Source organism: Aspergillus mulundensis (assembly GCF_003369625.1).
Source record: "Aspergillus mulundensis strain DSM 5745 chromosome Unknown scaffold_0, whole genome shotgun sequence".
In the NCBI taxonomy this organism is placed as follows: domain Eukaryota; kingdom Fungi; phylum Ascomycota; class Eurotiomycetes; order Eurotiales; family Aspergillaceae; genus Aspergillus; species Aspergillus mulundensis.
Genome location: NW_020797888.1, coordinates 3,204,673 through 3,223,623, shown reverse-complemented (window position 1 = coordinate 3,223,623; position 18,951 = coordinate 3,204,673). Strand labels below are relative to the sequence as shown.

The 18,951-nt window shown below is 47.9% G+C and overlaps 9 protein-coding genes across 9 annotated transcripts; 5 read left to right on the top strand and 4 right to left on the bottom strand.

Annotated features, from left to right (window-relative positions):
- Nucleotides 1-436: 436 nt before the first annotated feature.
- Nucleotides 437-1,707, top strand: DSM5745_00800 (uncharacterized protein; the record flags this gene model as incomplete). Its single annotated transcript, XM_026742816.1, has 4 exons — nucleotides 437-640; nucleotides 696-959; nucleotides 1,018-1,154; nucleotides 1,317-1,707. The coding sequence occupies 4 exons, from the start codon at nucleotides 437-439 to the stop codon at nucleotides 1,705-1,707; spliced, it is 996 nt and encodes a 331-aa protein (XP_026608661.1).
- Nucleotides 1,708-3,291: 1,584 nt separating this feature from the next.
- On the top strand, nucleotides 3,292-4,676 carry DSM5745_00799 (uncharacterized protein; the record flags this gene model as incomplete). The annotated part of the gene is made up of 2 exons (XM_026742815.1): nucleotides 3,292-3,669; nucleotides 3,720-4,676. 2 exons carry the CDS (start codon nucleotides 3,292-3,294, stop codon nucleotides 4,674-4,676), a joined length of 1,335 nt encoding a protein of 444 aa, XP_026608660.1.
- Nucleotides 4,677-4,927: 251 nt separating this feature from the next.
- On the bottom strand, nucleotides 4,928-6,023 carry DSM5745_00798 (uncharacterized protein; the record flags this gene model as incomplete). Its single annotated transcript, XM_026742814.1, has 2 exons — nucleotides 4,928-5,848; nucleotides 5,907-6,023. 2 exons carry the CDS (start codon nucleotides 6,021-6,023, stop codon nucleotides 4,928-4,930), a joined length of 1,038 nt encoding a protein of 345 aa, XP_026608659.1.
- Nucleotides 6,024-6,745: 722 nt separating this feature from the next.
- Nucleotides 6,746-7,576, bottom strand: DSM5745_00797 (BcBOA17 protein; the record flags this gene model as incomplete). The annotated part of the gene is made up of 1 exon (XM_026742813.1): nucleotides 6,746-7,576. The coding sequence occupies one exon, from the start codon at nucleotides 7,574-7,576 to the stop codon at nucleotides 6,746-6,748; it is 831 nt and encodes a 276-aa protein (XP_026608658.1).
- A 1,845-nt stretch (nucleotides 7,577-9,421) lies between these two features.
- DSM5745_00796 (uncharacterized protein) lies at nucleotides 9,422-9,784 on the top strand (the record flags this gene model as incomplete). Its single annotated transcript, XM_026742812.1, has 3 exons — nucleotides 9,422-9,484; nucleotides 9,575-9,680; nucleotides 9,735-9,784. 3 exons carry the CDS (start codon nucleotides 9,422-9,424, stop codon nucleotides 9,782-9,784), a joined length of 219 nt encoding a protein of 72 aa, XP_026608657.1.
- A 483-nt stretch (nucleotides 9,785-10,267) lies between these two features.
- DSM5745_00795 (uncharacterized protein) lies at nucleotides 10,268-11,118 on the bottom strand (the record flags this gene model as incomplete). Its single annotated transcript, XM_026742811.1, has 3 exons — nucleotides 10,268-10,487; nucleotides 10,525-10,603; nucleotides 10,662-11,118. 3 exons carry the CDS (start codon nucleotides 11,116-11,118, stop codon nucleotides 10,268-10,270), a joined length of 756 nt encoding a protein of 251 aa, XP_026608656.1.
- A 614-nt stretch (nucleotides 11,119-11,732) lies between these two features.
- DSM5745_00794 (uncharacterized protein) lies at nucleotides 11,733-12,550 on the top strand (the record flags this gene model as incomplete). The annotated part of the gene is made up of 2 exons (XM_026742810.1): nucleotides 11,733-12,307; nucleotides 12,376-12,550. The coding sequence occupies 2 exons, from the start codon at nucleotides 11,733-11,735 to the stop codon at nucleotides 12,548-12,550; spliced, it is 750 nt and encodes a 249-aa protein (XP_026608655.1).
- A 191-nt stretch (nucleotides 12,551-12,741) lies between these two features.
- On the bottom strand, nucleotides 12,742-13,487 carry DSM5745_00793 (uncharacterized protein; the record flags this gene model as incomplete). The annotated part of the gene is made up of 2 exons (XM_026742809.1): nucleotides 12,742-13,221; nucleotides 13,293-13,487. The coding sequence occupies 2 exons, from the start codon at nucleotides 13,485-13,487 to the stop codon at nucleotides 12,742-12,744; spliced, it is 675 nt and encodes a 224-aa protein (XP_026608654.1).
- A 3,415-nt stretch (nucleotides 13,488-16,902) lies between these two features.
- On the top strand, nucleotides 16,903-18,158 carry DSM5745_00792 (MFS transporter; the record flags this gene model as incomplete). Its single annotated transcript, XM_026742808.1, has 3 exons — nucleotides 16,903-17,711; nucleotides 17,759-17,890; nucleotides 17,960-18,158. 3 exons carry the CDS (start codon nucleotides 16,903-16,905, stop codon nucleotides 18,156-18,158), a joined length of 1,140 nt encoding a protein of 379 aa, XP_026608653.1.
- Between the last annotated feature and the right edge of the window lie 793 nt (nucleotides 18,159-18,951).

The window sequence follows — 18,951 nt, the reverse complement described above, 5'->3', positions numbered from 1 at the left end:
TCAGCCTATCTTCAATTCGCAAGTCAATTATTCTCGAATATTACTAACGTTAAAAGCAGAGGGGAACTTATTCGTGGTTGATGCTTGGTGCACCGTAGCGATTCATTGTCAGTCCTGTTGATTTCCCTTCAAAAGCTGAGTGTGCTTCCGGCTTTGGTGCCCTTTAGTTTGGAACATCTCGGCTCGTCACAAACCGTAGAAGGCAGGGTTTTGCGGCGAATAAATAGTGAAGTGAAGCAGATGTCGAAGGGTGAATCACGTGGCCTGTCTGGTTGTCATCCATCCGAAGAGTACTAACACACCTGCGTCCATCTACCTACACCTTAACTGAATATAAGTCACACCATCAGAGCCAACACCTCAAGCAGCCGATACGTCTCACTCGACCTGCTCCTCGCTTGACCGAAAGAAAGATTACCGGAGAAAAAGCGGCAAGATGGAGGAGAGAGTCAAAGACGAGACCGAGTCTGCCCACTCTGAAACACAGATTACGGCAGCCGACGACTCTCCAAGACAAGCCGAGTCAGCCAACGAGCTCCCTGGACTGAGTATTCACTATCAGTGGACGTGCCAGGAAGAAAATCGTCTTTGGGACTTACGCGAAGAGAATGCTCAGCTTACATGGGAGGAGTTTTGCGCGGTTTGTCCAATGACTTCAACCAAATCTCATACGAATGTCTGCTCATGATGAATAGTTATACTATTTTCCAAACAGAACCCGAGTTTCCCTTAAGCGCAAGTACTCGAAATTGAAACGGGAGAGGCCGGGGGGATCGAAGCTTACCTCAGGCGTTAAACGAAGCCGAGCAGACTCCCAACCCAGAAGAGAACGAAAGCGGCAAAAGGATGTATCTCCTGATGAGCTTCGCACTTCGGACTTCATTGTTACGGATTCCGGGGCGGCCACTGATGGAATCGACGACATTAGGGAGGATGACGAGGATGACGGGACAGAGCCTGTAAGAACCCACAAACCCATGACCTTTTTTTGTACATTGGCAAGCTGACAATCAATAGCAACATGTGCACAACCCAACCCCGTCCCCAGTTTCTCACAACACACGAATCCTCCGCGAATTAGCTACGAATCACCCGGCATCCTCGTCAGACGACACGCCCATGGCGAGTCCTACAACTACGGCAGCGGAAGCGGCGTAAGAAGATGGCGACCCGGCCAAGCAACCATGCAAACCACTAACGCCGACGCGGCACTTGGTGAACGGACTCGAGCATCTGAATCGCTACGTCCAGCTCAAACTCTCCAAAAAACGCAACAAATCACGAAGAAAAGAGGTGGACCAGCTAATAGTTGAAAGCGCCGCCCTCAAAAAAAAGCTTGAGCAATCCGAGGCAGACCAAGAAAAGCTTGAAGTACAACTCGCCGCCCAGGCTGAGAGGATTCAAGCCCTCGAAGGTGCAGCTGAGAACAATCAGCGGCTAAAGGCCGATATCGAGAGATTGGAACGAGCGCTTGGTAACTCCACGAAACAGCAGCAGGCTCAGCATCACTCCTTCCTTCAATCAGTCTCATACCTGAAATCTTCGAATTATTTGCCAGGAGTCATGTTCCAGAGGCTCAAAACCGAGATTACAAACAACAACAACGAGGTAATGCGCAGAATTGGCTTTCTCGGGGATAGACTCAATCAACATGAGAAACAGCACGAAGAACAGAGTCAGCCTTCCGTATCACAAAGTGACCTGTGAGACTGGCGAACCAATTTGAAAGATGGGGTTCTGGACCTCCGCGAGCAGGTAAAACAAGTTATGGTGGAGGCAAAGGAAGCAACTCAGACGCAGAATAATTTCTATGGAATCGCAGACTGAAAACTAGCGATATGTTGAGGAGGGTCGCCGCGACGTAGTCTCGCACGGCCACTGAGGCGCAGCACTCCATTCTGACTGATGATGCCCGCGAGTAGCGTTCAGGATCACCTGGAACAGAGGAGTAGGAGCCTTCGACGTATGTACTGGTAACTAAGACTGGCGGCAATATGTACCATAATCCCTGTAACAAGCTTTTGCCTTTTCTTTCAAGATTTCCGTGTCTGTGCAAATTCACCTTAGAATGCGGGCGAGAGGGTCCACTACTCTAGGCACCTACTAGCAGGCAGGTAGGGCATCTTCTCCTTGCCCAAGGGTAGACCTCCCGAGGTCAAGTGCTACCACCATATACCTAGGTGAGTCGTTCTATTCGGCACAACTTGCGCTACCAATAGTGGACTGGAAGCCTTATAACTTTGGAATTCAAAGAGCCAAGAGAGCCATATCTGAGCACAGAATAAGGAAGGTTCCCGCTCACCGAGAGTGACTATCTGAACTCAGATCTCTCCAGCCCAGCCTTCCCCGAGTTCAACAAACCCAGTGCTTCTACGGCCCTTAAGCCGAAAACAAAGTGATAATAACCGTCCCTTTCCCGGAGATAACCGGATAGATAAAGCCATCCAGGATACAGAGGATGTCCTCTGCGGCTAGTGAAACGAGCGCCAGTCCAATATAACCGCCAACCACCTCAAACAATCGGCGTATGCAAAAAATCGTTGTGATGTATCAAGAGCATCAATCAGAGGCCCCTCTATCGATCCAATGCCATCCGAATCAAGGAGGTCCAGATGCAGTATGTCCATGTCTTCTACTAGCGGATCTTGCTCAATAGAGTCCACCGCACGCGCAAGGACATCCTTCCAAATGATATCCAGAGCATCATTGTAAGTAGCAGGTATGTTTTGGAGATTTTGCAGCATGCTCAGGAGAGTCCGTGGGTCGCACCTTCCGTCCGAACGCCTTGTCAGCGTCGCGTAGAGCGCTGTATCGAGGCGTATATGCTTGGTATAATCCGACGTGCCGCGGCGAGAAGCATACCTAGTAGACCAGATACGCGCGCATTTCACCGCTCTGCTGCACATTGAGACTGGGGATCTCGCCTACCGAAGAACTGGAATGTCTTAGATATGTCAAAGATAATGGCTATGGCCAGGAATCTGGGGGTGGAAATATGACCTCAGAAATGTAGGGGGAACGCTTCCTGGTATCTTAAAGTAGACTATTTGGCCGACATTTTACTCTAAAGCTACCATAGACAACAATAACGAATTCGAAGTGGGTCACGTGAACTGACTGGTATACTAGGTAGGTATGCGACTCGCAACAGTAACACACTCATGCTTACAACCACACTTCCTCTTCTACCGCAGAAGTGCACAAGACATTCAAACACTCAACAGCTGGCGTCGCATCCTGCTTGAATACTCTCTGCTTTGACTATCGATGGGAAAGAACAGGAGAAACAAAATGAAAGCCGCCGTCTCCGCCGCCATGGCCGCGGCGGCCGCCACGATAGAGGAAAGCTTAGAGGAGTACAATGCTGCCCGCTCTCAGGCAAATCAAGAGAATCTAGAGGACTTCCAGAAAAATTCCGAGGCAGTACATGTCCCGCCTGATGCAAAATCTCCAAGCCTCCTGGCCGCTCTTATGTTCGAATACGGGAGGCAAGGCAGGGAGGAGATGCCAGAGACTCCGGTTCAGAATGGCAGAAAACGACAAGGAGAAGACGCCCATCCTTGCATTAACCCAAAGCGGCAGGTGACTGACACGAGGCTCAAGCATGAGGATAATCATCGAAGGCAAGTTTTTGAGAGTGGTGGGATCGGGAATGGTGGCCAGGGACTGGTGAGCAACTCTGCCCCTAGAGACTGGCATGGCTTACTGACAGCGTGTAGCAACCTATCAGCGCTTCTCAATCCATGGTTGATGCTTCGAAGACCCCAGCGCTGTACCAGCCGCCCACAAAGCCCCTGTTTCTAGAGAGTGCTGGCCCCGCCATGGCGACCCCTGTCAGGCAATCCTTTGCTACTTATGGCCTGAAAGAGTCAACTACGAGCCAACTACCTCCCTCGTCGAATTTCGGGCCCGCGGGAATACCGGCAAAAACAGAAACGGACGCAGTCTCGGAGTACCTCGCTCCAACTGCGCAAGCACCCAGAGCTGAATTACACGAGCCGTCATCATCCTCGCCTAAGCCCAAACCATTAACACCAGCCCAATGCTTCAAGCACGGTCTTAAATACCTAAACCAATACGTCGACCTATCCAACCACCCACGAAGCGACGAGATCAAGCATCTTGAAGCCGAAACAGCTATCCTCAGACGGAGACTCGAGCAGTCCGAAGCCGCGCAAGAGGACCTCAGAAAACAATTTACAAACCAGCAAGAGGACCTCAGAAAGCAACTCCAAGCCCAGTCCGACGAGATCCAAGCCCTCAAAGCAGCTGCGGCAACCACCCAGCAGCTAAGAGGAGCATCAGACACGCTTCGACAAATTCTCGAGCGCTCCGAAGCGAAATTCACGAGGTGGAATAGCACGCTTGAACAGGAGCTGAAGAGCCTGCGGGAAACCCAGAGAGGTGATACCGTGAGCCTCAATAAGCAGCTGGACCTTGTTTGGGAGTATGCGCGGAAGGCTGGCAGATTGCAGGAGGCTTTGGAGGAACTAGGCGATTTGAAGGTTAGTGATGTGCTGAGGACAGTTGTTAGGGAGAAGGCTTGTGCGTGTACCCGGACAGAGGTGGAGGTGCAGTCTCGCGCTGGTGCCATGCCGTCTGATGAAGCGCGTAGGAATGGTTTGGCGTCGACTGGAACGACGGGGCTGGAGGCATTGGATGTATCTGACGAGTGAAATAGAATTTATGGGCCAGCTGTACGTGATCTATGATCTATTGAGCATAAAGGAGTGTAATTTCTCATCAGGATGACGGCAAAACCAACATTACGATTCCAATATGCAGATTGCGGATAGACTTGGGGCTGACCAAGGTTCCAAGGAGCTTTGTTGCGCCAGGCATGTGTACCGGCGAATCAGTCAAATTCCAAGGTTAACCCCATTGATTGACGAAAACATAACTAAAAAAGACAGAGTAGAATGATGATCTATGACACAGAGACCATCTCAACAAGCCCATACCCATTCACATGATGGCCATCCAGCACCCCCTTGAGCGTCACGAACCCTTCATACGCCGTCTCCAGCGCATTCGAGCCCACAATCTCCTGATCAGCCCGCACACTCTTCACACGGAACCCCGCCAGTTCGCCAATCCGGAGCTTCCAGTCCAGCGGATAGACCCGACCGCTAGAGGCAGAGACATAGCGACGCGCGTAATCAGGCTCCCAGACAACAGGGAGAACAAGCTGCGCACCATCCCCATCACGAACCGTCGCGAACCGCGAAGCCTGGCCCGTAGCGGGATTGTCAACGGCCCAGATGCTGAACTTGTATTCTGATCCGGGGACATGCAGTTGGAACCACGTCCAGTTCCCTGTGATGGCGCCGCCGGCGCCTTCCCACTGGCGGTCGTACCAGGTTGAGGACTTTGCGGGGTCGACAGTGACGGTCTTGCCGTTTATTTTGATGGTCCCCTGAGTTTTGGAAGACGGGATGCCCCATTCATGGCTAGTGACGGGGCCGAAGAGGAACGCGCCCGTGCCGCCGTTGGCGAGGATGAGAGAGGATGAGGTCCAGGAGAGGTTGAATTTCACGTTGTCCGTGTTTGTTGCGGCGCGGAGCTGCGAGATGTTATCGTCTGAGAGACTTCCGAAGGAGTTCTTGTTGATGGTGATGTTGAGGGTTGGACCTTCTCCGGTGCCGTTTCCGCGAGTGACAAATTGCTGATAGCCGTTTGTTTGGAGGTCAAGGGTTGAGCCGCGGTAGTAGGTGATGTTATTGACATTGAGGACATGCGCAATGGCCACGTACTGCTTGCCGTTTGTGCCGGTGATGAAGGAGCTGCTCCACCATGAGCCGTGGCCCAGTTGGGTCTCGTTGAAGGCGTAGAGAGCTGGGGTTTTGTCCTGGTGGGATATGGTTAGAGCGGGAATCTTTCTAGAGTCACGGGGGCATTGAGCTTACATTCCATAAGACTGGGGAGGACTCCGGCCTAAACAGGTACTTTGCCTGTGTATGATTGGAAGCAAATACTTGGGTGGCCACTGCCAGAATAGCGAGGAACGCGGCGGCAAACTTCATAATGTTGTTGTTGCTGGAAATGATATGGAAAGGAATAGCTTTGGGGACAAATGAATACAGAAAAGACAAGAGTTAGTGGATGCAGAATAATTCATGGCTGAGGAAACATGGGCTTTCTTATAGATGGATTACTAGAGTGCTGGAGCAATGCCTTATGGTACGTATCCGGTGAATGGATGCCAGAGCCCTGGAGTGACATCCTCAGGTACGGCCAGCGTTCCTTCCCTCGGTGAAACTCTTGATCCCAGACCTCAATAGCCACGATGTTCACTACCAGCCTATCTACGATTGCGACTTTCTCATTCTCTTTGAGCTTGAGCTTCTGGTTATCCGCTTTGGCAGCGGCGAATATGTCACCTCCCTGGACTTAGGGCACAAAAGCTTGGAACGTTCCCCATAGTGGACCTGGGGTTGTTTATCCTTGACATCCTATATCTGCAAACTTTAACTAGGTATGCTCAGTCCGACTTCCCCGTCCCGACCGCGCGAGACCTATGGAATTGGGAGTTTTGTAGTCCCGGAAGCCATCACGATTGATATGCTCAACATCTCGGTCTAGCCAGCGGGAATCAACTTTAATGCCTAAAGAACGTTCGATAAACTTGATCGAGTGAATAACGCAAAGAATCTTCTCGGAGGCGGCTAGGAATGGTTGGTAAAAGCCAGGAGCCTTTTGTTCAGCAGATTCGATAACCTATATAGAGAAAAGCTAGGTACATGAGTCACTCCGTCGACGACAGACTTAACTCCTTCCACTTCTCATCCGACGCCGCCAACTCATCCGCTGCTTTCTTGCCATACATGAGTGCATCGGGTCCCACTAAAAGGCGCAGCGGCGGCTCTGCCTCGCTCGTCAACTTGAGCACAATCTCCGCGATCTTCTCAGGAAGCGAGGGCTCAGAACCATTATGGCCCCGCACAAACTTCGCGAATGCACCAACTGTCGACTGATACGGCTCACTGACGGGCGGGATCCTCATCGACGAGCCGGACCAGTCGGTCCTGATACCACCAGGCTCAAGGACAGTCACCTTGACGCCGAAGGGAGCGACTTCCTGCGCGAGACACGCGGAGAACCCGCCAACGGCGAACTTCGCGCATTGGTATGCTGCCAGACCGTTCATTCCGACGCGGCCGCCGATAGAGGAGATCTGGAAAATGTGTCCTGATTTCTGTTGGCGCAGGATAGGGAGGACGGCTTTGGAGACGTAGACGACGCCCATGAGGTTCGTGTTGACCTGGGCCTGGAAGTCGGTGATGGTTATGTCCTCGATTGAGGCGATGTCCGCGTAGCCGGCGTTGTTGACGACGTAGTGGATGCGGCCGAAGCGCTCGTGGCCGGACCGGACGGCTGCGATGACTTGGTTGTAGTTGGAGACGTCGAGGGCAATTGGGTAGACTTGTTCCGAGCCGTACTGCTCAACGAGGTGGGAGATTTGGTCTGGGTTGCGGGCAGTCGCGATGACGAAGTCGCCGTCCTTCAGGGCCGCCTGCGCGAGGGCCAGACCCAGGCCGCGCGAAGTGCCGGTGATGAACCATACTTTTCCAGTCATGGTGAGAGTGAAGGTATTGAAACGATGTTTGAAGTTGCTCGAGGGTGAGGATTAAGATGATGATGGAAAGGAAACAATGCTGGGCGAAGGAGAGGTATTTATAATCTCTGGTGATCCATTTTAAGGCTGTCTAGAGGCGGCATTGTGGCCGCAGAGCAGTCTAGTTGCTTATCTCCGGGCCTGTTGTGGCCGCACTGCCCGCACTAGGCCACCCGGCAAGACCGAGCTGCGGCCGCTTAAGTTTCAACGCTCTCGGCCTCGACTGCGCTTTTCTCGCCCGCAAACCTCCGCCCGTTGATTTACCATGAATGACGGAGCTGACCACGCCTGTGCTCCGTGCAGGAGAAACAAGCGGCGTTGCGACAAGCAGCTTCCTACTTGTGGGACTTGCCGAAGGTTTGTGACGTGTTCTTGGAAGTTGAGTTTCATCCGGATAGCTCTACATTAACACCAATCCCTAGAGCCCGCCGAGAATGCGACTACGTCGTCGAAAGCGAGTCAAGCGACTTGCAGCGTCGGGTGCAGGAACTCGAACGAACGGTGTCCCAACTGACACGCCAGATCCCCGCCTCTTCAGCTTTCGTGGCTGAAACGCCAGCCCATCCGCTCTTTCCCACCTTGTCCACGCAGGCCTACTTCCTTGACCCCGACGTCTGGTCATTGGTTTAAAGTCACTCCAGCGCTGCTACGCCTGCATTTGCCCCTGATGAAATCTCAGCACGTCTGGGGTTGCAGGCCGATATTGACGCCATCCAGAATATTTACTTTTAGACGATCCATTGCTGGATGCCCTTTATCAGCAAGATCAAACTGGAGCGAGCAACTAGAGGCTTCGACGGCCGTCTGAGTGCAGACACCGCTCTCCTTCTGCTCTGCATGAAACTGGTCCAACAAGTGCCAGCTAGGCAAATCCCTCAGTTGCTGGAGCTCTACACTACCGCGAAGAAATTTCACAATGGCTTGGAATCGCAGGGAGCTTTGACGCTGCGAATCCTTCAGGCAGACATCCTGCTTCTTATCTTTGAGCTGGGACATGGAATCTTTCCAGCAGCATTCATGACTATCAGTTATTGCGCACGGCAGGGCGTTGCGCTTGGGCTCCATAACAAGGACGCGCCGCAGTTGCTCAGCAGACCCCGGGCTTGGGTAGACTGGGAAGAGAGACAGCGGGTCTGGTGGGCTATTGCGATACTGGATCGGTTTTCTTTCCCCTCCAATCAGGGGGTTATGGCAGGCACTGACAAATAGCCTAGTTATGTCGGCCTTGGTGGGAGCTATCGCCTATTATGCACCGAGGATCCCGGCAGAGACACCCTCCTTCCTGTCAATGAACGTGCCTGGGATAATGGTGTACGTCCGGAACGATGATAAAATCTGCTTTTACAACGACAGCTAACAGCTTCCATGCAAGGAAATCATGCCTCCAGACCGCGTCTCCCTCTCGTCCCAGACAACCAACGCACTCGGCGGATTCGCGCGCCTCGCACAGGCATCTAACCTCCTCGGGCGCGTGATAAGACACTGCAACAACACTGGATCGAACATGGATGTCCGCTTTGTTCTTGATAACTTTGAAGCCCTGCATCAAGCGATTTACTCTCTCTTGGAGCTTCTTCCTATATTAACCCCAAATGATACTAATCTACTCAATAGCCTCGCTGCAAAGGCCATCTGCTACAGGTACTCCCGATTTTCCTATTTATCAGTCTGATTTTCCTTGTTGCTTACCCGCGGCTTTGTAACTACTAGCGCACTGTTCAGTCTAACCAACCACCATGCCTGCAACCTCTTTGAGGCAGACAGCGAAGTCCTAGACGAAGCCGTTGCCCGCGCGCCCGTGAAGCCATGAAGAAGGCCTTTGATATCATCCAAGATACCTGCCGCAACGTTACCAGTCTAGCGCAGGAGGTTCGTGAGATTCTCTCAGTCACTCATGATAATGAACAACTTCACGTTATCTCGCCATTGGTTATCGAATGTTTATATACCGCTGCGCAGAATATCATCTGGATGGCGCTTGAGTCGAATAGTCCCGAGCTGGAGGTGTGGAAGGGGCTTTGTGAGGAAGTTCTGAGGTTGTTGAGTGGGAGGTGGGGGGTTGCTGGTATGTTTCATCTTATCCTCTATGGTATCAGGCTGATGAATGCGTCGCCTTTAGGTGTTTATCTGGAGTTGCTGAAGGTTAGCAAGGCGAGGGATGATGAATGATGGATTTAACATTGATGTGGCAAACATTGGTCTGGCGAGACACCTGTTAATGTTCTATTCAAAGTGCTAGGTACTCGTGATCTAACTCGATAAATATACCAAAAAGTCTTGGATCGATGGTACTTAGTATAGGTAAGGCATTCTTTAGTTTCTTGCCCAGAACGTTAACCAGGCAAAGGGAGTTGATTAGATGTTTGTTAAGCCCGAAATCAATAAGCCGCCCAGCCTCGTCCTGCTCAGTCTTGTTGAGCCCAGGAGTTCTTTGAAGCAGACTAAAAATACACCCATATGATTCACTCTATGAAGCACTGTTTATACACGAATCATACGTTCCCTGCCTAACCCACCGTCCCGCTCTCCTCTCCCCGCCGTGTATACCACGTCCTCAACGAATCCCAGCTCCGACACGTATGCACCATGGGGGTCCCCACGACCACAGCTCTCTCGATCTCGCCAAGGGGTCTTAAAACCACGGGCGTCAGATCACCCGCGCACTGGAGACTTTGCCGGACCTGTTCGAAGCAATGCTCTGCGGGCAACCAGCGTTAATACAATCTCCCAGGTTGGAGCATCCTTCACATACCGAGATGCGCCGAATGCGCGGGGCCGTAGTACTCTGGTGAGAGCGCCTTGCGCAGCGTGTTTAGGCAGTGGAGGGAGTGCATTACCTCGACCCTGGACGGTGTCAGTATGCTTCTCAGTCCTGGAACGAAACATAGATCTCATGGGGCGCTACTTACTCTCCCACCCAGCGACCATCAACCAAGACCGGGTCATCGAGTCCCGCTGCTTCGTCGTCGCTGAGGAGCAGGAACTGTCCTATTGCCGGTCAGAAAAGATCGTCTCGACTGTACACGGCTGATTGCAACAGACGTACCGCCCAAAAGACTATCCCATGCAGCGTCAACATCGGGCGAGGGCTGACCGATGTACTGGGGCTGGGTGGGATCAAAGTCACGATACAGCTGTTTCGAGGACGCGTTGTAGCGCAGCGGGCTGGTGAAGGTAGTTTGCTCCAGCTCGATTGACTCGACCACCGGGCCTGAAGAAAGACTTTGTAAGATGAATTCGCAGCGGGGATCATGTTGCAGCTCACCCCATTCTGTTGGGTATCCCGCATCGAAAGCGTTGGTACACGTGGGCGCCAGCGCTTGTCTATATTTCGCCCATAGATACAGCGACTGGGCGCTGAAGAGGACGGTCGTGAAGGCAAAGAAACATGTTGCTACCGAGGGGCGCTTGGAATATGGCCACGACTGGCTCCGGCTCTGGTTGTTCTCAATGCTCGCATTTTCCGCCGAGTTGAGTTTCTCGTATGTTGCGCGTGAGTCCATTCTTGTCATTACTCTCCTAGGCAGACAGTAGGTTGAGAAGAACGCGAGGTTGGATGGATTGCGATAGGAGCGCGGTCAAAAGGAAGAATCAAGCCCTTGCCACCATGAGGAAGAGGCAAATGTTCTAGTCTTCTAGCCTCTAGGGACCTAAGCGGGGCGCAGAGCCTGCTAGCGGCGCCTCGGGCCTGTCCATGCCTAACCTTACTGACCCTAAGGGCCCTAAGGGCCCTAAGGGCCCTAAGTGCCCTTCAGGTGGAGTCCGCCAGGCTCAACAGCGTTTAGCGCCCATTACAAATTGTTGGGTAAGGGTTACAATGCAGCGGCAAATCACACCGGTACGCCAGATAATGATGAACCCAAGGAACCATCGCGGCTGAAGAGGAAGAATTTTCATGCTAGGGCGTTATGTAAAGGTGACAAACTAACGACCATCCACTCCGATCTCTACATGGTTCTCTCACTGGTTCTTAGGGTTCAGGTGATCCACCAGAGCATTGTATACATGGAAACAATAACAATGTCCACTGGTATATATAGCTCCTGGACGTCCACGGCTCTATAGTCTATCATCTTTCCATTCCTCCAACTACCTGGTTCAACTCATCCCTTCCAAAATGAAGCTATCTCGCTCCCTCCTTGACCTCGCGGCCCTCAGCCTAACCCTGGCATCAACTGCCTCTGCCGCCCCATCCACCCCATCTCCCGACCTCACCCCCGACAACACACCACACTTCCAAATCGACCTCTCCACTGTCCCAACAGGCCTTTCCGCCCGCGACACCGACACAACCATCGACCACTCCCTGTCATCGCACAACTTCTTCGGCAACGAGGAGTGGGCCGTCGCGATCCGCCCCGGCGTGGGCCCCGTCTGGATCCACAGTTCGCGCTGGAAGACCCTCCTCGAAGAGCCAGAGAACACCTCCGTGATCGAAAGCGGTGCTGCAGATGCAAATGGCACCTCCACCCTCGAAGCCCGCCAGTGGTACGGATACGGCTATGGATACGGCTACAACTCCTACTACCCTTACTACGGCTACGGCTCTGGCTACCAGTACTACGCCAAGCGGGATGCAGCTCCAGATGCAGCCGGAGACGCGCCTGCAGCCGGGACGTTGGCGAAGCGGGATACCTGTCCCGCGCAGACTGGATACAACATCGGGTGCAACAAGGTTACCGACTATGCCAAGTAGGTCTCACCCCGCGTACCATTTCTCTATTACTTCGTTTGATACCCAGTGGACTAACAGTGCACAGCTCCGCCTCGTTCTACGGCTACAATGGGTATACGAGGAACGGCTGGGCGCCGAAGATGAATGTGTACTCGGACACCACCTGCAATTCGTACCTGACATCGGTTATTGGGGATGCGTCGTGTTTGACTGCTTCTGTGAGGATTCAGGGCATTATCACGTTTAATCAGCAGTTGTGAGAGGTGATGCAGAAGGGGAGGTAGGACTCTTGACTGCGAGTTCTTCGAACTGCTCTTTGAGCCATCCATTATGTACGAGTGGTTTTGTTCAGGAAACTGGGTTCAATTTAGGCCGCCGGATACATCTCCAAGCAGACCATCCAGTATGTAACCGCCCAGACCATGAGGTACCCTAGAAAGATAATAAAAATCTACACGCAGCCAATTCCATTAGTATACTTCTCCTTGATCCGTTCATACTGAACAACAGAGTAATGGACTAAACTCACCCAAAGCTGCCCATTCTCAAAGACCCCCACGCGCCAAAGCGGCGCCACAATCCACAGCAGTAGCCCCACGAGATACGACAAGATCGAATAACTGAGCAACATAATCGGTGCTTGGAGGACAAAGAGCATCCGCCGTCTAGGCGGCCCATTCATGCCCCCACCGTCCTCGTCATTTCTGGCCTGTCCGCGAAGAGAAAGTAGGAGCCGCTCGACATCCCCATTACCATCGTCGCGCAAATCAAAACTCGACACCAAAATACTTGTGTAAAACGCCCCAATAACGCAGAACAGCGTTAGCGCCAGCGCCCCATACCAGAACGCCAAAACGAGCCAGAATGTATTTTCCGAGCTGGAAATTGCCCATTGCAGAGAGCCGGAGACGGAGGATGCGACGAGGGAGCCCTGTGCTGATGAACATGATATGCATGGATACGATTGACAGGGAGGTATAGGAGCGATGGAGGCAGACGCACCACGACCCCAACATACTGATACTCGACCTTCTTATCCGCCTGCCAGCGGACAAGGCGCGCGGTTTGACGGGGCGGATCGTCGATGTCTAGGATTCGCTGGACGGTGCGTTGCATGACGAACCAGGGGTTCGTCACCAGGCGCCAGGCGATGAAGGCAGCGCGTGCGGAGAGAGTAAGTGTCTGGATATCGGTCATGGTTAGCTTGGATTTAGGGAAATGGAACGAGAGCTTAACTCTTCTGGTTGCATCCCTTGCGCGTCTTGAAGATAGGATGTAGCGAGTTCGCGGTGTCATAATGTCTGATTGATTTGGTTGGTGGTTCTGGCCTGGCATCATATGGATAACTTGAGGTTCGAGTTGCGGCTGAGGATATGCAATGGGGCAAGGCTCCCTGCCTGGATATATGGGCCGCTGGTATAGGTGCGTGTGAGTGGCTGATTTGCTCGGCTCGTATGCCCCGAAACAAGAACCGTATGACACAGGAACTGAGCTTAGCCAGATAATGGATTAAAGACGGGGTGCTCACCCGCAAGGCCATTATGAATGTATATAAAACGTGTTGAAGCGGACGCAATGCTGAGCGTTACGGGGTGGAGTCCTTCCAGCGCGGCTGCTACGCTATGCATCCATGCTAGGCAGTCTCCCCTCAGACCTTGGCTATGACATCTGAATACCTATAGTTAAAGAGGTGGAAAGGGGCGGAGTTGTCGCTGCAAAATGAGAGATCTTCAATCGACAACTTTGATCTAAATCCATACCGCGATAGTGACCACAGGCCAGTGCGGTTGTATGAGCGATGTTAATGTCAAGGGTCCTTGTGTGAGCTTGAAACAGGATCATCCGGATTCCTCCCAAGATCAATGGAGTAATTTGTGTACCTCTTCTGACTTGCGATCCTTAAGGTACAAATTGAGACCTCACTCTGGTGCTCACCTATTGGATCCCACTGCAGCATCTCCCACTCAGATTCCTGCTCAGGCCGCCATCTCCAAGTCCCAACAGTCTGAAACCCCAGACTCTTATATACCGGAACCCCCGCAGGCGTTGCCGATAAACAAACAGGGAGGTTTCCCTTCTCTGCCCTTTCCATGCCCGATTTCATCAGACACTGTGCAGCTCCCTGGTGAGGTTTTTCACGATCTTTCCGGTTGTAATGAATCATGCCTGGCACGCCGGTGTTAGTTTGCTGGAAGTAATTTAATATAATGAGCAGGTTATTCCCGCACTTGCGCTTACCCATATTTAAGTTGTTCCTGTGGCCAAGACTACCACGGTGGTTTTATAAAACCAGGGTGGCTGTCTTAGTTTCCTCAATCAGCACCGATCATCGGCCGAAACATATTAAAACTTAAGAACTGGTTAAAGTCCAGATCTAATTCCTGGAGTCCAGACATGTCAGCAACCAAACCCTTTAACAGCGGCATGTTGTCTAAATTTAGGCTCCGACGCGGCAGTAAGGTCTGCACCGCCTGACCAGGGCCCGCTGCAGCGGTGCCAGGCTAAGACTCTTGCTGATAGTCTGCTTTAAGCACGCTATTTAATAACTGCGCGTTGCGGGATTATCAGTTCTGGTATAGGAAGACTAGGAATCAAGCAGTGGTATAAGCCTCCTATATTATGGCGGTGTTATATATTAAAGCAACCGCCTTTAGTGTCTCCATTGCCTTCGCAAGTAATGTGAGCGAAGCGCAGGTGTCCATTTCCAGGAGTATTGTGATGATGTGGAAGGGGACGTTGGCGATGTGCTGCCATGGGCAACAGGCCGTCAGCATGTCTCGGACGGAGTGAAGGGCTCTCCGGAACAAAGCGAGTACTCGGTCTGGAAGGGAAGGTTGTAGAAGTCCATAGAGACGGCCAATATGGCACAGCTTTCAGGCTCTCACGAGGTCCGCTTAGTCAGTTACCGTGCTTACTCATCTGCCGCCGAAACCCACCTGGCGCCCGCTTTTTTTCATATAAAATATTAAAAAGTCTATACTTTTAAATATGTCTAACACGCCCAAGTTAAGAGGTATTTTAATAATTTTTTAAGTTTTATATTAAGAAAGAAATACACTATAATTAATTACTTTTAAAATAAAAATTCTATGTATATTTATTATAAATAAAGGTAAGAAAATATAAGTAAATTTTTTAATATTTTAAAAGTATAATATATAATAAAATATATATATATAAATTAAAAAAAAATTTATATACTATAAGTTTATAGTATTAAAAATAATTATATAAAATTTTTATTTAAATTTTAAAGTAAATATAAAATAAAATAAAAAAATAGTTTTTATATATTATTATAAAAAAATTAATAATAATAATTTTAAAAAAGGATAAATTAATAAAATAAAATAAAAAATAATATTTTTAATATATAAAAATATTATAATTTAAAAAAAATTATAAATAATTCTTTTTGTTATTCTAAAAAATAAACTAAAAGTTAATTTTTAAGTAAAATATTTATTTTTAAAAAATAATAAATATATATAAATAAATTATAACTTTTAAATTTATATTATAAAAATAAAATATTTTTAGTAATTATTTTATAAATTTTAATTATAAAATATATTTTATATAGTTTTAAATAATCTAAAACTTATTATAAATAAATAAAGTTTAATATAATATTTTTTTAATTTATTTTAATATTTCTAGGAAAGTAAGTTTATATATATAAAATTTAAGTATTTTTTTATATAAAATATATTTTTTATATTTTAATTATAGTTTTATTAAGTAAATATCTTAATTTTACTTAATTTAAATATTTTAAAAATTAAAAATTAAAAATCTTTATTTTTATTTTTAATATATGTAAATTTAAATATTGAAATTTTTTAATATAAAAATAAACCTTCCTAAAAAAATTTATATTAAAAAAAATATAAAATAATATTAATAATTTTTATATTATATAAGGTTTTTATAAAAATAATTTTAACTTTTATTTTATAATAAAAAGTTGTTTAAAAATATATATTATTATATAAAAATTATTTATACTTATAATTTATATATTAGTTTATTAAATTATATATTTTTTTTATAAAAATTCTTAATTATTATAAATTAATATTAATTAATACTTTTATATAAAAGTTTAAAACTTTTTAGTTATTTTTTTTAATATTATATTTTTATTTTTAAGAAATTAATAAATTTAAAGTTAAAAGTAATATTTAAATATTTTATGTATTAAATTTTATTTATTTTACTATAAATTTGGCTGAGTTATAATAAATTAAAAATAAGAAGTTTATATGGGGAAATGCGGGCGGCAGGTGGGTTTCGGCGGCAGGTGAGTAAGCACGGTACGATGTTCTCTGCCGAGGTGGAAAAGGATAGCGAGAAAGGCCCAATCGGCGAAGGAAGACCATTCCCGCCAGCTCTTCCAGACCGCGAGCGTTACCTGGTCGACTTTGAAGGGCCGGATGACCCTCTGAATCCTCATACCTCACGTTTATCGCATCGTTAAACAGCGCTATGTTCTCCCCTGGCATAGTCAAGGCCAGTAGGTAGTGAGTTTGGCGTTGGAAGAGAAGTCATAACACTTGGTACGACTCTCTTCGTGCTCGGCTTTGCAACTGGCCCACTGGTCTGGGCACCAATGTCGGAACTCTGGGGTCGAAGGATACCTCTGGTGATTGCAATTGTTGGCCAAGGGATACTTACAATCGCATGTGCAGTCGCAACAGATGTCCAGACCTTGATCATCTGTCGATTCTTCGCAGGAGTTTGCGGCGCCAGTCAACTAAATGTGGTGCCTGGGGTGCTCGCCGATTTATACAACAACACCTACCGAGGTGTCGCTATTTCTCTGTACGCACTGACAGTATTTGGGGGGCCGTTCATAGCTCCCATTGCTGGTAGGTTTACCGTGTCCAGCTCCCTTGGTTGGAGATGGACGCTCTATATACCTGCTATCCTCGCCTTAGCCATCGGCGCACTATCACTGTTCTACTTGAAAGAGACCTACCCTCCCTGTCTCCTTATCGACAAAGCTTCGTCTATTCGAAAAAGATCAGGAAACTGGGCCATCCACGCGAAACAAGAAGAGCTTGAGCTCGAGGTCCGCACCTTGGTCGAAAAGTACTTGACGCGGCCGCTGAGACTCCTCATCACCGAGCCCGTACTTCTCCTCCTCTCGCTTTACATGTCCTTCATCTATGGCCTGGTCTATGCGTTACTTCAGGCATATCCATATGTTTTTGAGCATATTCATGGCCTGGGCCCGGGACCCGCTGGGTTGATGTTCGTCGGGCTCATTGTCGGCATCGTCCTGGCCCTTGGCTTTATCCTCTCGCAACAGAGGCAGTATACCAAGGATTTGCAAGAGAACGGAAACGTCCCTGTCCCAGAGTGGCGGCTGCGTCCAACCATGATAGGTGCCCCAGTATTTACTGTCGGTCTCTTCTGGTACGTGTCTTTTCTGAGGGTCCTAAACATGTCTAAACGAGGTTTAGGTTTGGCTGGACCGGATTCACGCCTGATATCCACTGGGCCGCCCCAGCAACCGCCGGGATTCCTATCGGATTCGGTGTCCTTTGCATCTTCCTGCCGTGTTTCAATTATCTTGTGGACGCCTACCTGCCGGTGTAAGTATCACATCTGTCTTTTGACACAACAAACAACCGCTTGTTCAATTCTCACAATTCTCTTCATAGTGCCGCGTCCGCCGTCGCAGCCAACATCATGCTCCGCTCGGCCTTCGCATCAGGATTTCCCCTGTTCACGCGTCAGATGTTCGAAAACATGCAAGTACAATGGGCTGGGACCCTTCTCGGCTGTCTAGCCGCGGCACTGGTCCCGATCCCCTTCGTCTTCGATAGACTTGGGCCGCGGCTACGGCGCCGCGCTGGATAGCGTTCTGTGGCTATTCTTCCGTAGTCCAATACTTTTCAACGTGAGTTCATGTCCTTGGTCCATCATAATTAAGTAGCAATGAATCCTAGATCAGTTCGATGATATGGCTTTTATGAGGCCCTTCGAATACCGTGCAAAGGAAAGCTATTGATTAAATAAATACTGGAGAATTAAATAAGGAACGCGATAATATTTAAAAGCTAGAGCTAACTAGGGTTTTTATAAATAATTTAAGCTCCTAAAAATAATAAAAATTTTAAATACTTTTACTAACACTTTATAATATTTAAAAAACTATAAATATTATAATTATACAGGCAAGTAATTTAGTAATAAGTATTATAATATTTTAATTAAAATTACCTAAGGTATTTAAGTATTATTAAAGCATTATAATACTTTTTTATTAAATTAAGTAATTTTTATTATTAGTTAACACGCCCCCTTAACACCTACTTATTTTTAAATTAATTAAAAATAAGGTTAAAAATGTTTACTAAACCTAGTATTTTAATAAATTTTTAATATTATTACTTAATAAGCGCCTTTATAAGGCTATTTATAATTATTTAATTAATAAGGGTTTATTTAATATAAAGGTTTTTATATTAAACTTTTTATTTAAGCTATAAATTATAAATATTAATATAATAAAGCTTTAAGTAAAATTATATATTAATATTAATAAAAATATTAATTATTTATTTATTATTATATTAAATTAAAAGTTAGTATTAAAAATTAAATTACATAACTTTAAAAATTTTTTATTATTAATAAGTTACTTTAAAGG